The 16,794-nt window shown below is 36.4% G+C and overlaps 1 protein-coding gene across 2 annotated transcripts in view; it reads left to right on the top strand.

The window, feature by feature from the left end:
* The window catches only part of TAF4B (TATA-box binding protein associated factor 4b), a gene marked incomplete at its 5' end in the record, with an annotated part of 125,643 nt that extends 109,162 nt beyond the window's left edge, over positions 1-16,481 (top strand). For both annotated transcript variants that reach the window (XM_080821580.1, XM_080821579.1), the window contains one exon: positions 16,213-16,481. In XM_080821580.1, coding sequence (XP_080677706.1) covers positions 16,213-16,380 — 168 coding nt within the window. In that variant the 3' untranslated portion in view covers positions 16,381-16,481. The remainder of the gene's footprint in view (positions 1-16,212) is intronic.
* Between the last annotated feature and the right edge of the window lie 313 nt (positions 16,482-16,794).

Genomic DNA, 16,794 nt, shown 5'->3' with positions numbered 1-16,794 from the left:
GAGCCCAACGTGGGGTTTGATCCCAACACTCGCGATCACTACCTGATTCGAAGGAAGCTGCTTAACCAACTGAGCTACCCAGGTACCCCTGATATTTTCAAAGCTTAATGCCATTTGTTATCTCTTTGCTTTTGGTTAATCAAAGCCCTTTCTATTCTCTCTTTGGAAGAAATGGCATTTGTATTCACTTACTCATTTATTCAATCACCCAACTGTGCTAGGTACAGTGGTGAGAAGAAAAGAACTAGGTCTCATCCTACTTGAAATTTATAGTCTGAAAAAGTTAGTTTTCTTTATGGCAGCTGTGCTTTATATATGCAGGTCTGGCCTATTCTGCCTTATAACTGAGCATGGCAGGACACCAATGATGAACCTTGTTAACATGGTGGGCCTTTTAGCAGTTGGCCATGGATACTTGTGGTTAAACTGGAAATTAGTATAATGTATATAAAATAACAAGTTATCTGTGAAGAGTTGTTGGTGAACCTTTAAGATTCCCATGTCTTTTCCTCAAGTGTTTTTATTGTTACATTCCTCTGTTCCATTAAGTATTTTGCTCACCATTCCTCCCTGGGGGCAAAAATAGTGTTTTCGTGATGTTTTATATGTGATATTTGAGGCTTTATAAGTGTTTTTTTTTTCCTTCAAAGCACTTTAATTATAGTTAGCATAATAATGGGTTTATGCTAAGAAAGATTATTTTTTTTAACTTATCAAGCCTTAAGATGATTCCTGTAAGTTGTCAGGCTTCTAAGAAGAAGTTTTTTTTTTTTTTTTTTAAGATTTTATTTATTTATTTGACAGAGAGGGAGATCACAAGTAGGCAGAGAGAGAGGGGGAAGCAGGCTCCCCGCTGAGCAGAGAGCCCTATGTGGAGCTCAGTTCCAGGACCCTGGGATCAGGACCTGAGCTGAAGGCAGAGGCTTAACCCACTGAGCCACCCAGGCGCCCCTAAGAAGAACTTTTTGAAAGTGTGTCTGTATGCATGCCGCTTCTGTAATTTAGCCTAGTTGTTGTTCTCCTCAGATTTCTTAAATCGTAGTATTCTCACATGACCAGTTATACTGTTATGCTTATTCCCTAATGTACTAGTAGCTCTTTGTCTTAGCCTTGTATCAGCTGTTTGGCTCCAGTTTTAGTGAAGAGCAAGAATCGCCTCTGTGATGTAGGGCTGCCTGTAGTAAATACCAGGCCTTAGAGGGTTTTCCAAAGTGATAGATGAGTGCTAATTAACAACAAACTAATGTTTGTGGGAAAAGTGGGTGGTAATTCCTTTGCTAAGCTTATCTTTCCATAGTTTAAATGACAGTTAATTTCTCTGTAAAATTTTCCCAAAGTAGATGTTCAGATTGTCAATAAGTGTCACAGTGAAAACCCAGGTTTACCTGGAAAGCAATATATCTGCCTTAGACACTGCAGCAGTACTTTCTGATAACATTTAAGAGTACATTGTTGAATTCCTGTTTGTGCATTTTCTGTAAGAATTCCACAGAGTATTGAAAACAGTAAGTATAAGTTGCTTTCAAAATGTTTATTCGAACTTGTTTGTTTGACTTATCAGACTTTGCCAATCTTTCAGATATAATTCACATACCATAAAATTCAAAATTTTAAAGTATACAGTTCAGTAGTTTTTAGTATATTCCCATGGCTATGCAACTATCTCCAGTATTTAATCCCAGAAAATTTTCATCACTTCAAAAAGTGTCTCCATAGCCATCAGCAGGCACTCCCTCCCAGCCCCTTGCAACCACTGATCTGCTTTCTGTCTGTATGGATTTACCTAATCTGGTCGTTCATATAAATGGAATTATATAATATGTGGTCTTTTGTGTCTAACGTCTTTGACTTCACATGATGTGTGCAAAGTCCATCCAAGTCGTAGCATGTTATCAGTACTTCATTCCTATATATGACCAAGTAATATTCCAATATCCGTAAATTGTGTGGATACGCCACATTTTGTTTATCCACTCATCAGCTGATTGATTGTTTATATACTTGGTTATTATAAATAATGCTGTTATGAACATTCATATTCAAGTTTTATTTCTAGGAATGGAATTGCTGGATCATATGGTAACTCTCTGACTTTTTGAGGAACTGTCAAACCACCTTGCATAGCGGCTGTACCATTTTACATTCCTACTTGCAATGCATAAAGGTTCCAATTTCTCCACATAATGGTCAGTAGTTATTGTCTGGTTTTGGTTTTGGGTTTTTTTTAGTGGATGTGAAGTGGTATCTCATTATGGTTTTATTTTGTATTTCTCTAATGACTAATAATGTTGGACATCTTTTCATGTCCCTGTTGGTCATTTGTATGTTTACTTTGTAGAAATGAAGTCCAGTCAATCTTTTTCTTTTCTTGATTTTGCTTTAGGTGCCATATCCAAGAAAGCATTGCCTAACCCAGTGCCACAAGATTTGTATCTGAGAATGTTATAGTTTTAGCTCTTATATTTATTTACATCTTTGATCCTTTCTGAGTTCATTTTTGTATGTGGTATGAGATGGATTCAAATTCATTCTTTTGCATGTGGATATCCCGTTGTCCCTGGCACAGGTTTTCTGAAAAGACTTTCCTTTCCCATTGACTAGTCTTAGTACCCTTGTTGAAAATAAATTAATCATAGATGTACGGGCTTATTTCTGGACTCTATTCTGTTGGTCTGTCTGTTCTGTCCTTATACATATACCACAGTGTCTTGATTACTATAGTTCTGCAGTAAGTTTTGAAATCATTTTTCCAACTTGATTCTTTGTTTTCAAGATGTTTCGGCTATTCTGGGTCCCTTACATTTACATGTGTATTTTAGGATCATTTTTTCAATGCTTGCAAAAAAGGTAGCTGGAATTTTGATACAGGTAACATTAAATTTATAGATCATTTTGAGTAGTACTTCCATGGCAGAGGGAAGGAGAGAGAGAATCTTAAGTAGGCTCCACATTCCAGTGCAGAGCCCATCACAGACCTTGATCTCACAAAACAGATTATGATCTGAGCCGAAATCAAGAGTTAGATACTTAACTGACTGAGCCACCAGAGAGAATTTTAATCACTCTTTTAGTCTCTTGTTATAGGACCATGTGGCATTTAATTCATCTTTCTCTTCTTAGTACTGGGCGTGTAGGTGGCCTTATATCCGTTTTCTAGGTTTAGTCTTGTTCTCAGTATCCATTCTTGAATTCACATACGTCAGTAAAATGATAGTATCCTAACAAACCTTTCTTGTCATTAAATGATTATGTTGTGTTTTGATTGCAACATGAAAAGCAAGTTTGAATATTGAAACCCTAAAGCAAATTAGTTAATATCTGCCTGACTTAGCTTAGAATGTTTGATAATTTTCTGCCACAAAGAATACCTTGGGAGTATCCTTATTTTTTTTTTCTAAGCCTGACATTGCACATTCATGGGCCATTTGTAGGGTTCTGACCATGCTGAATCATCTTCTGGATTTATCAATCCATTTAGTAGTTTGGTTTCTAATGTCATTTCTTTGTCTTACAGTTTGTTACTATTGACAGTGCTGTCAGTGGTTGTGTTTGTTTTCCCTAATTAGAGATTTCAACAAAAACAGTTGTTCTTTATCCTCCCAAGTTGGTCTTATATATAGCACATAAAAGCATGAACTTTTTTTATTTTGGAGATTAAGTAAAGGTAGTCATTAGTTAAATTATCAGCTTTGGAATTAAAATGGTATGGTAGATTAAGTTTATTAACTGGATGATTTTTCATGCTGCTTGCGTATGCTTTTGGCCATTAGCTTGTAGACTAGTGATTCTCAACTGAGGACAGTACCTACTCCTGTGGAGTGCTTAGAGATGTGTGGAGTATTGTTGTTCTGACAGTCACTCAAGAGTTAGGACTGTGCTGCTAGCATTTGGTGGCAGGGTGCCAGTGATACTAAACATTATGCAATATGAGAGGCAGATCCGCCTAGTAGGACTTACTCAGAATTCTAATAACACCCCCATTGAGAAATGCTGACACTTAAATTTTTCAAGCACTTCAATAATGATTAAAATTTCTTGAGGTGAATATATTCTAGAGTCTTACAGTGTATTCTGGGTAATTTTTTTTTATTCACAAACAACTTCCTACATAATGTTAGAATAAACATTTCTTTGTCTACATACTCTGAACCTGTCATAATATTTGTGAGCATAGAATTCTAACATCACAGTACCTCTCAAACTGTTATACCAAAGCACACCAGACAGTGGGGAAGAGTAACCATATTCCTTTGGGGGAAGTCTGAAGGAGGGATGACTTTTAAAACTTCCAAGGAACTTTGCACTTGGTTTAAGATCAAGGTGTAATTTACTTACAGTAAGATGTGCTGGTTTTAATTATAACCACCATCCCAAATCAAGATACAGAATATTTCTATGACCACAGAAAGTTCTGTCTTTTCAGTCATTACTACCGCCATCCAACTTTTATTCACAGTCACTGCTCCAATTTCTGTAACTATAGCTTAGTCTTGCCTGTTTTAGAATTCCGTGTAATTGGGAATCATATGGCAGTGTACTTTTTTGTTTTTAAATTTTCATTCTGCATTACATGTTTTTGAGATTTATTCACATTGCACATGTCAACTTTTTAGTGTTGAGTAGTATTCCGTCGTGTAAATGCTCCATAATTTGTTTATTCATTGGATACTTGGGCTCTTTCTAATTTTTTGGCAAGTACAAATAAAGAGCTATCAACATCCCTGTAAAAGTCATTGTGTGGACATATGGTTTTATTTCTCTTAGATAAATACTTAGGAGTGCAACTGCTGAATCCTAAGATAGATGTAGGTTTAATTTTTTAAGGAACTTTAAAGTTTTTCAAGTGGTTGTGCCATTTCACACTCCCTTTAGCAGTGTACTTTTATTTCCATGATGGTGTCTTGGAAGAACAGGAGGTTTTAACTTTGATGAAGTGTAATTTATCATTTTTTTCTTTTATAATTACTGCTTTGTATATCTTTAAAAATTTTGTGTACCCATGATTTTGAAGATTTTTTTTTCTTGAATCTTTATATTTTACATTTTAAGTGTTTGATCTTCTAATTTTTATGTCTGATCTGAAGTTAGGGATTCAGGCCAATTAATTTTTATATACCAGTATCTTGTTACTCCATCCCATTTATTAAAAAGACTTACTCCATTTATCGGGACTTCTATTTAAAATCAATTAACTGTGTATGTAGAAGCACATATTCATACTTTATTCTGTTGATCTGTTTTTCTATACTTAATTTTGAAATCCATTAATCGAAGTCCCCCAACTCTGTCGTTTTTCAAGTGTTTTTGACAATTCTGGGTCCTTTGCATTTTCATATGAATTTCAGAATCATCTTGTCATTTTTACAAAAATGTGTATATGTATGTTAGGATGGTATTGAATCTATAGATCAGTTTTCAAAGAACTGACATCTTAACTATCTTGAGGCAATATGAGCTTTGTATATCCTTACATTTATATATATCATCTTTAATTTCTCTGCAATGTTTTAGCTTTCTATTTAGAAGTCTTCCATGTTGGGATGCCTGGGTGGCTCAGTTGGTTAAGCATCTGCCTTCAGCTCAGGTTGTGATCGCAGGGTCCTGGTATCAAGTTCCACTTTGGGCTCCTTGCTCAGCGGAGAGCCTGCTCCTCCCTCTGCCTGCTGCTCCCCCTGCTTGTGCTCTTGCATGCTCTCTCTCTTTCTCTCTGACAAATAAATTTATTTCTTGTCTTACAGTTTGTCGCTATATATATCTTTTCTTAAAAGTCCATGTTTTTTAGTATATTTGTACATAGATACTATTTTCTTGATGCTATTGAAATGGTATTTTTAAAATGCTGCTTTCCAGTCTGTTGCTAATATAGCAAATCTTGTATTGTCCAGCCTGCTAAATTTACTTAACTGTTCTGGTAGTTTTTGGTGTAAATTCCTAAAGATTTGCTAAACAATCATGTTTACAAATCAAAATAGAGTACTTCTTTCTTTACAGTCTTTCAGCTTTTTATTTATTTTTTCTCGCCTCAGAACACTAGCTAACATCCCTAGTACTGTGTGGAATAGAAATGGTGAGGGTGGACGTCCTTGCCTTGTTCTGATCTTAGGGAAAAAGCACTCAGTGTTTAACCTTTTAGTATGATTTTGGCTGTAAGTTTTTCATAGAGGAAATTCTCTTCCTAGTTGGCTGAGACCTTTTATGGTAGTAGGTGTGGAATTTTGCCAAAGCTTATCTGAATTTATCTGATTATCATATGAGTTTTCTCCTTTATTCTCTTAATTTGGTAATTTGTATTTGTTTTTAAATTTTAGCCAGCTTTTTAATCCTGGTCACAATATAAAATTGATTATACATGTTGCTGGATTCTGTTTGCTCTTCATTTATTTTGTTTAGTATTTTTACTTCTGTGTTCATGAATGATATTAGCCTGTAATTTTAGTTTGTTGTAGTGTCCTTGTTAGTTTTGGTTTGAGTTATGCCAGTGTTCTTTCTTCCTTTTTTTTAAAAAAAGTGTTTAAGTGTCTAAGATAGGTCTTATTTCCTCCTTAAATGTTTGATTGAATTTACCAATGAAACCACCTGAGCCAGAAGTTCTCCATGTGAAGAAAACTCAATACTAGGTTTTCTCTTTTTGTGTTTCTTAATATTTGAAGGTTGTGTTTCTCAAAGAATTTTTTGCATTCGTCTAGGTTGTTGAAGACATTCACATAAAATTATTCTTTGTATCTCGTTATCTTTTAATGTCTGTGGTGATGTTATCTTTAATTTCATTCCTAATATTGATCATTCTTGTCTTTCTTTCTGATTAGTCTAGATAAGGGTCCATGCGTTTTATTAATATTCTCCAAAAACTAACTTATGGCTTTATTTCTTTAAAAAAAAAAATTTGTCTATTTCCTATGTCATTGATTTCCACTCCTTTTATTTCCTTTCTTCTACTTCCATTGAGTTTAATATTTTCTTTTTCCAGCTTCTTAGTTGAGATGAAGGTTGGGTATACCTTCTTATTCTAATATAAACATTTAATGCTATAAATTTGTTAGTTTGTAGGAGTGAAGCCAAAGTAGGAAAGCTGATATGTTGGATATGTTGTGTTCTTATTGTCATTAAATTAAAAAAATATTTCCTAGTTTTCTTTTTTGGTATCTTCTTTGAAATACAGACTGTTTTAGAAGTGTGTTAATTTGAAATATTTGGTGTTTTCATTATGGTTAGAGAACATATTCTGTGATTTCAATCCTTTTAAATTTTTTGAGACCCATCTTAGCATATGGTGTATCTTAGGGAATATTCTCTGTGCACTTGAGAAGAATGTGTGTTCTTTAGTATTGAGTAAGGGTCTATATAAGTCTTCTATATCCTTATCAGTTTTTTGTGGCTCCTTGTTACAGGGGTTACTGAGAGAGGTTAGTAAGTTGTTTTCTTTTTTTAAAACTATGGTTGTACGTTTGTCTGTTTCTACTTATCAATCTTTGCTTCTTTTATTTGATGGTTATTAGGCATAAACACATTATGTCTTTCTGATGAATTTCCCCCTTTTGTCATTGTGAAATTATTTTCATTTCTAGTAATATTCCTTAAAGTCTTATTTTGTTTAATATTATTATAGCCACACCAAATACTATTATCCTTAGTATTTGCATGGTTTATCTTTTTCTATCCTTTTACTTTCAGCCTGTGTCTTTATTTAAAGCTGGTCTCTTATGAAAAGCATATAATTGAGTTTGCAATTTGTGTCCAGTCTGAAAATGTATTTCAAGAGTTTAGTCCGTTTACATTTAATATAATTTCACTGTGATTGAATTTGGGTCTGTCATCTGGCCATTTATTTTCTGTTTATCCCCTCTGTTATTTTGTTTCTCCTTTCCATAATTTGAGTGAATTATATAGTATTTAATGTGATGTTCTGTATCCTCTGTTGACTTTTTAACTATACTCCTCTTTTATTTTTTTAATGGTTGCTGTATGTATTCATTAACAGGCATAGTAGATATCCTTAACTGACTACACTCAACCCTGAATTAATACATCATATAAGATGTGAAAACCTTTTAACTTCATAATTCTGTTACTTAAGTCCCTCCCATCCTTTGTGCTATTGTATCACCTTTTTACTTCTACATATTTTTTTAAAAGATTTTATTTATTTATTTGACAGACAGAGATCACAAGTAGGCAGAGATGCAGGCGGAGTGGGGGGAAGCAGGCTTCCTGCTGAGCAGAGACCTGATGCGGGGCTCGATCCCAGGACCCTGGGATCATGACCTGAGCTGAAGGCAGAGGCTTTAATCCACTGAGCCACCCAGGCGCCCCTCTACATATGTTTTTAACTCTAGTACATTGTTGTTACTTGGTCATAGTCTTTTAAAGAGTTTATGAAAATAAAAATAGTTTTTATATTTACCACTTGTAGTGCTTTTTTATTTTTCCTATAAATTCAGTTTCTTTGTAATATCATTTTCCATCAATCCTATGCAAATTACCAACTCTAGAATTACCAGCTTGTTTTATTGTTTTATTTATTTATTTACTTATTTATTTATAAAAGATTTCACTTATTTGTCAGAGAGAGGGGAAGAGAACACAAGCAGGGAGAGGGTGGGCAGAGGGAGAAGCAGGCTTCTGCTGAACAAGGATCCCAATGCAGGACTCGTCCCTGCATCCTGGGATCATGACCTGAGCGAAAGGCAGTTGCTTAACCGACTGAGCCACCCAGGTGTCGCTAGAATTACCAGAGTTTTAAATAAAGCTACTATTCGTACTAAAATATATTGGTAAATTTACCTTTAGTTGTGAGGCACAACAATCTTTACTGATATTATTGTAGCTTTTCTTAACATTAAGGTTCTCCAAGGATAAAATCAAAGCTGGTTCTGAAAGAAGAAAAAAAAGTTAACTGGCAGTCTTTTGAAGTTTTCATAGAGTAATAGGTAAAATTTATCTTTGGACATGGTTTGAGTTTTCAGAGGACTTTGTAAATGTCCTAACTAAAGGTTAAAGAAAATAACTGTAGTGTTAAAAGGAAAGTTGCTACATTTTAGAGTTTAACTATTTATTTGGTAATCTTCTGTTCTTGTGTGTTATATTATTTGGTGGGCTGAAGCATTTTCTTTTTGGAAAGAGTGGCAAAAAACCAACCTTTTGAGCAAATTGATCTGGTGGCAGGTTGGTGGGGATGAGTGGGTGAGATAAGTTGTTAGAAGGCTGGATAATGCTTAGGAACAGGCCATCAAAGGACTTTACATTTTCTCCCAGGTTTATTTGGCTTAAAGCTAAGAATGACCACAGGATCTTGATTATAAAGCCATAATATGACTCATTTTTATTGTTAATTCACATAAGTGATGTTATCGAGTGGCACTAGACACATAATCATACTACAGCATTGAATGCATAAAGTGCTAAATGCTGTATAAAATATTCACAGCTCCAAAATCCATCCCTTCTAGCGAGTGAGAAAATAAAATAGGTAGCTACATTGTGCTGAATGCATGTGACAGTAAAATGAAATTCAGCGTACTACTGAAGTACACAGGACTTGCACCTGATCCTGACCCGGCATAAGTTTGGATTTGTAGCACTGGGGAAACAGGTACCTGAACTGAGTTTTAAAGAACTTGGTAAGGTGATGTGATACAAGGATGGGATAGAGAGATTTAGTTCAGGAGGAGAGAATTACCTGTCTTGGAGCAGAGGAAAAAAGTACTCTGTGGCATGCTCAGTAGTTTGGGACAGGAAGAAAGAAATGAGAGATGACACTGGGGAGAGGCTTTGGTATGCTCGTGGATGACTGCATATGTCATGCTTGGATAGTTGGACAGAGTCCTACAGATTTTTAGCTGTTGGAGCATCTTGAGCAGGAAAACAGTGTTATCTGATTATTATTTTAGAAAGATCATTCCCACTCCAGTGTGAGCAATATTAATACTGGAGCTAAGGAAGTTGCTTAAGAAGGTTGTTGAGGTAACCTAGGCAAAAGATAATGACAGTGAAAATATAGAAAATATAGATAATATAGAAAATATAGAAAGAAGCAGATGATTTGGAAATCATTAAGAGGTAGAACTGATAAGTGACAGATGGAATGTAGAGGAAAAAATGGTTGAGGATGATACCAATTTTCGGGCTTGGGCATTGGAAGTGAATGGTATTACCATTCTTTAAATAAGAAAGAGGAGGAGAAAAGAGGACTAACAATTTGAAACATGAGGAATTTCGGATACATTAAGTTGGAAACTTTATTAGGAAATTAAATAATGAGGTGTGGATTTTAAGAAAGGATTCTTTTGGAGAATACTTTCGGAGATACAGGAGGGGGATTGTCATATTAGCACAGAAGAACCAGACTTATATTTATATATTTCTTCTAATGACAGAACTATTTTTTCTATAAAAGACTGTTGAAACATAGATACAAAGAAGTAACAAAATTCTGGGGCAGAAGAAAACATGTAGAGTTGTCAATATTCTGAAATAAAAGGAGTGAAAACGAAGGTGATAAAAGCAGCTCTGTTGCTTCAAAAGTTCTTCTCATTGACCGGCAGAGGGCGCTCAATCCTGAAGCGCAATATTTTTTGCTCTGCTGCCCTTAAGGCCTAGAAGCTCAGGTCCTTCGAATACAGGTTTTTAGTGTTCTTCTTACACAAGGCCAGGCATCCAGGATCCTTTTATTTATCCTTGCTTCCAGGGCTTAGAAGATACTTGATTTTTTTCTGGGAGCCAGTCTTCATTGTACCCCTGTTGCCATGTATATTCCTTGTTTCCTCCCTGAAGTTTAAAACTGGAGTCCTCACGTTACAAGCTGCCATGGTACATGGGGCTAAGATAAAATCGGGTGCAGAGCCTGAAAATGTAATGAATTTTTGTCTCTATTAAAAATTTTTTTTTGCTTATTGTTAATTATTAAGATTCAGGGACACATTTGTGTTTTATTAGTCTTCTGATCCAGGGAATAGAATGGAAGAAGTTGATGTTAGCTTCTAGAAACAATATTGACAAACTTGGTTGGGTCTGTAGAGCATCAGGCTCCTCCAGTATTTGATTGGAGGAGCCGATGAAAAGCTTCCTGTCCTGGGATATATCCTTTGTCCACCTGCCACACACCTGAAATGCCCATTAGTCTACTTTTTAGCTTTAGGCATTCATAGCTCCACTAAAACTCAAGGATTTCACAAGAAGGAACAAAGTAAATGTGACAGGAGAAATTATTTAAGTTAGTTAGGACTTAACAGAATAGGACATAGGAAGTTTATTAAAATTAGTTTTAACTAGGGGATGTCAGAAAAGTTCTGGAACTAGAATTACACTATTTCCTGTTTATAAACCTTCAGACCTCCCAACTGACTAATGAATTAACTTATTATAAGAAGGGTTAACACTTACAGAATGTATATTGTGTGCCAGGTATTGTTCTCATTTAATCCTCAAGACAACACTACGAGATAATTACTGTTACTGTCTCTATTTTGCAGATTAGAAAACTGAGGCACAGAAAACTTAAGTAATTTGTGTGAGGTTGCTTATGGAGGAGACAACAGGTGCTCACCACTGTTCAATCCTCCTGTATATCTTATGCTGCCTTAGCACAGTTCCTTGCCCATAGCAGATGGCCAGTAACCCAGGTAACTTTTAAATTTGAACTAGCATGAAGTTAAGTTTTCATGAATGGCAGCCTTTAGAAACAGAAGCCCATACGGAGTCACTGAGAACTTTAGCAGGATTCATGAAGCCCCTGGGCTCATAACGATGTTATATTTGCTTTTCAATTAGTATAGCAGTAATAGAATTTAAGGAAATGTGGAAAAAGAAGTAGACAAACTTTTAAAGGCACAGCACCCACTCCTTTAACTTGAGGGAATAAAAGTTTAGATAATGGGTTATTTTTAATTAGTGTTATTTTTAAAACGGTATTATTTTTCTGAAATTGGTAACTTTATGATGTTCAGCTTTTTCTTGTTAGAAGAATTCTTCAAAATGCAGTTGAACAGTAGTGAAGTCCAACTTAATTGACCTAACAGTAGTAGAGTGTATGAACATTTAGATCTTATTATGATTTTTAAGAACATTCGTTGTATACTTGGTAAGTGAATTATTTCTTTCATCTTTTTTGACCTTTCTCTTCCTTTTTACCTGCTTTTCATCCACGTGAAGAATCCAAGTTAAAGAATATCCTCATGTAGAAAGATGGTTGGGGAAACACCCTATTTCAGAAATAAACAATACGTTGTCACAGGGTCTGTTGTGTTTTTTTTTTGTTTTTTGGTTTTTTTTTTTTAATGGCTTTAAGTTAGGCATGCATTAGCCACTCTCTTAACCATGGATAATTGAGAGGTAGCTGATTATTCTGGCCAGGTCATTGTGAAACTGACAAGTCAAACTGTCGTCATCCCCAAACCATAAGCATAGGAATAAAAAGGCTATATATATGTATCCATGTTAAGAAAGATTGACTTTCTTAAGTGTGTCACTGTTTGGGAGAAGAGGATGCTATCACCTTTGTAAAGTTGTGAATTATGAAAGACATTTCTGTTGGGTTACTGAATGTCCCTTGAGGTTTGTTTCATTTATAACATTGCCTCAGGCCTTCTGCTACATCCTGTTGGAATGACCTTCTTTTCAACCCCGTGCTGGCAGCTGTAATATGGCTCTTTCTCCTGAATCCTTTAGGCTTGTCACATGACAAACATGAACTGTGACCCCTTTGTTCTTTACCCAGATGATTTGGTTTCTTTAATTTTTTTCTGTTTAACATTTTTGTCTTATTTCCTTTCCTTTTTTTCCCTCTTTGCTCCCTCTTTTATTTCCTACCTAGACAAGGGTTATTGGGGTGTTTGGGGAGCATTTTAGTTTTTTTATTAAAGTATAATACTGATGCAGAAAAGCACACAAATCAGAGCTCACTGAATTTTCACGGCACAAGCACACTCATGTAGACAACACTGCAGTCTAGACAGAGAACATCACCAGAACCCCAGATAACCCTCTCCTATCTCCTTCTGGGCACTGCTCCTCTCCCCCCAAGGGGGAATCATTCTCCTAACTTCTATAGCTCTGAACTTTATAGAAACGGAATCAAACTCTATGTATTCCTTTACGTCTGGAACCTTTCATTTCAATTTTTGTGGTATTCATCCATGTTACTTGTTACTTGTTACTGCTGTGTAGTATTCCATTTGGATAAGTAGTCCACAACTTACCTATGCTAAATGGGCATTTGGATTGTGTCTTGTTTAGGGCTATTATGTATAATAGTGCTAAATGTTCTCATACATGTGTTTTGGTGAACATATGATATAGTTCTGGGTACTTACATAGAAATGCAATTGCCAAGACATAGTGTATCCAGCTAGCCATTTAATTTCAAAATTCACATAAAACACTAAATGACTGATTGTAGGTAAACTCTTAGTACTTGAACATTTATAAACAACTATCAATTCAGCTTTAGCATATTACATCTAATTTTTGGCTAAGAAAAGTGCCTCTACTTAAATGTACTATAGTTTAAAAATAACATAAATGTACTGTAGTTTTAAACAGATAATTCCTGTATACAACAAAATTGCCACTCACTGCCCATGATGTGTTTTATTAACTCTCTTCCTAATGTGTGTTTTTTAAAGATTTTTATTTATTTATTTGACAGAGAGAGATCACAAGTAGGCAGAGACGCAGGCAGAGAGCGAGTGGGGGAAGCAGGCTCCCTGCTGAGCAGAGAGCCCGATGCGGGGCTTGATTCCCCCTGAGCCGAAGGCAGGGGCTTTAACCCACTGAGCCACCCAGGTGCCCCTAATATGTGTTTTTTTAATCCAGTTTTCCAAAGCTGAGTTGTTGGTCCATTCCTGCAAAAATCTTTTTTTACTAAAGATTTTTGTTTATTTATTTGTGAGAAAGAGCACATATAAGCAGGAGGAGTGTCAGGCAGAGGGAGAAGCAGGCTCCCTACTGAGGAAGGACCCTGATGGGGGACTTGATCCCAGGACCCCAGGTTCATTACCTGAGCTGAGGCATCCCCATTCTTAAAAATTTTATGAAAATATTTTGATAGTGATAGTTTACAGTAGTTAAGGTTACATCTATGTTATACCACCCCTAAGTGGTAACGTTAACAGGGAAGAGGAATGTGCTAGTGCTTGCCTGCCATTCTTAGCTGAAGTTACAGAGGCTGATACTTACATTTCTACAAACTGCATTCATTACTAAGAACCTTGCAGAAGTGGTGAGAGACTGGCTCTATACTGTAGATGGACTCCTGGATAAGTAGCCAGGCAGTAGTGCAGCCGAGAGTAATGCTTTTGTCCTTCCTAAAAATGTGGACTTTCCAAAATTTGTTCCATGGACCCTTTTGAGCAAGTTTAACCTAATGAGTATAGAAATTTGATTGTGATATCATATTCCCCCCAAATTGCAAGGCATCTTTCAAGGAAATTTTATTTGACAATCAGATAAAATGCCCCTCAGTCATTTGTGGAACATGCATAGAATTAAGTTGACTTGGTTTGACCGTGGTGTTATTGGATACCTTAAAAAGGATTTCTTTCTCCTTCATCAAAACAAAGCAAAGCAAAACAGAAATGTAGAGGGAATAATTAGAATTTGATAGTTATAAAAGGATAGTTATGGAACCAGATTTGCTTCCTGTGTTAGGTAAATATCTTTTCTTATATAAGTCTTTTGGAGGTTGAAAGGAGGGTTACCAACCCTATCAAGATGTTTTTGGAAACAAAGGATGGTTTTTAAAAAGTAGGAAAATAAAGGATTTCACCTTTATAAAATTATCCTTTGGGGGTGCCTGGGTGGCTCAGTTGGTTAGACTGCCTTCTGCTCAGGTCATGATCCCAGGGTCCTGGAACCAACCCCAGGTAGTGCCCCTTGCTCATCAGGAAGCCTGCTTCTCTCTTTCCTTCTGCCTGCTGCTCCCCCTGCTTGTGCGCGTGCTCTCTCTCTCTCTCACTCACTCTCTGCCAAATAAATAAAATCTTTAAAAATTATCCTTTGTTTGAAAATTCTGTATTTTTCATTTCTCTTTCCAGTCTTTTTTCTTTGTTTTAATACTATTGTGTAGACACTAATATTTAGAAAACTGTCTTAGTATAGGCGTATTGGGTTTCATTCTTTTTTTTTTTTTGGTTTCGTTCATTTTTGAATGCCATTTAGAGCCCACATTGGTTGATAGTTCCTATCTTCAAAAAGCTTGTGATCTAGTGGGTATGTAGTAGTGATGGTAGCATATACAAATTACTGTAATACTGTATAAGGTCATTGCTACGGTGAGAATTCCTTTGGTGGGGGGAGGCAAGTAGACCCATTTGAAATGGGTCTTAAAAGATGAGTAGATTGGTCTGGAGTGGCCTTTTGGTGATCTTTATCTATTGGCCAGAGTTAAGATGCTTTGTAAAGGAGCAATGGGAAGTGAGCCTGTAGGGATGCCAGGTGATGAGTTTGCACCTGATTTGGTAGATAATATAGTCCAGTGACTAAGAGCACTCACTTCAGATCCAATTAGAAATTGAGTCACAGTCCAGTTTTGCTGCGTGACTTTAAACAGGTTGTGTGACCTATCTCAGCACAGTTTTCTCATTTGATAAATGGAGACAGCACCCATGCAGCATGCTGCAATGTTAAATGAAAGCAAAGGGATCATGCGTGGGAGGTGAGTCCCATAGTTGCCAGTATAACAAGTGCTCAGGTAACTGCTCTGGGTAGCGGTGAGCTGTCAGAGATTTCTGAACCACAGAATGGTGGGATGTGAGCCGCGTAGGGTGCTTTTGTTTTTATAATTGATACACAAGAGACTGCACACGGTCTGATAGGTTTCTTTACATACACCTATGAAATCATCACTGCAACTGAAATAATGACCACATCCATCACTCCCAAAAGTTTTGTCTAAGACCTTTAAAGAGGAAGGTCTGGCCTTCGGTACACAGCAAAAAATGGGGTGAAGTCAAGCCTGGAAGGGGAGTTAAGAGCCTGTCGCCATGGTCCAGGTGAGAGAGAGAGAATGAATGAGGTCATGAACTGGTGTGGTGGCAGTTGGCCATCCCCCCTGAGGTCGGGCTGCTGGGGGACAGGGTGGAGACTGCTACATCACTGTATTCTCTCCAGCACCTAACTCAGTGGCCAGAAGCTAGTCAGCTCTTCATTCTTAAGACAGTTTTTCCCTTTATGAGAGATCGCTTACTTTAAACTTTTGTTTCTGTTTATTCTGTTTAGGGCTTGAAAGACAATCTTCTTGCTTCTGGGACATCCAGCCTGACAGCCACCAAACAGTTGCTTCGTCCAAGAATCACAAGAATCTGTCTCAGGGACTTGATATTCTGTATGGAACAGGAAAGAGAGATGAGGTATTCTCAAGCTCTATACCTTGCCCTTCTGAAGTGACCACTGCACTCTCCATCCAGATCCTTGCTGTTTACTGCCAAAGAAGACATAAAGAGCACTGTTGCACTCTCCTGAAATTTCAGTTTCCGGAAAATAATCACCAATAGGGAAGACCATTGTTTACAGCTATAAACTTTTATTAAATCTTATTTATACATCCCATGGGGTTCTTAATGATTAGAATTCAACTTTGTCTTCTGGAATTTGGTTAATGAAACACATTTTATTACAGACGTAGGCTTCTGCCTACCTGTGCATTTAATTACAGCAAGTCAAGGCCCTGTTTGGTACCACCTGCTTCATTTGCCAAACTGTTAACAGGTGAGGTGATTTCCCTAATACAGCCAGTATTAAGATGCAAGGGAAAGAAAGGAAGAGTAACTACTTACCAAGCAAACTGAATTCCATCCTCTA

Source organism: Martes martes, assembly GCF_963455335.1.
Source record: "Martes martes genome assembly, chromosome: 13".
Taxonomy (NCBI): domain Eukaryota; kingdom Metazoa; phylum Chordata; class Mammalia; order Carnivora; family Mustelidae; genus Martes; species Martes martes.
Note: the sequence above shows the minus strand (reverse complement) of the source record. Positions and strands in the feature narration are given on the sequence as shown.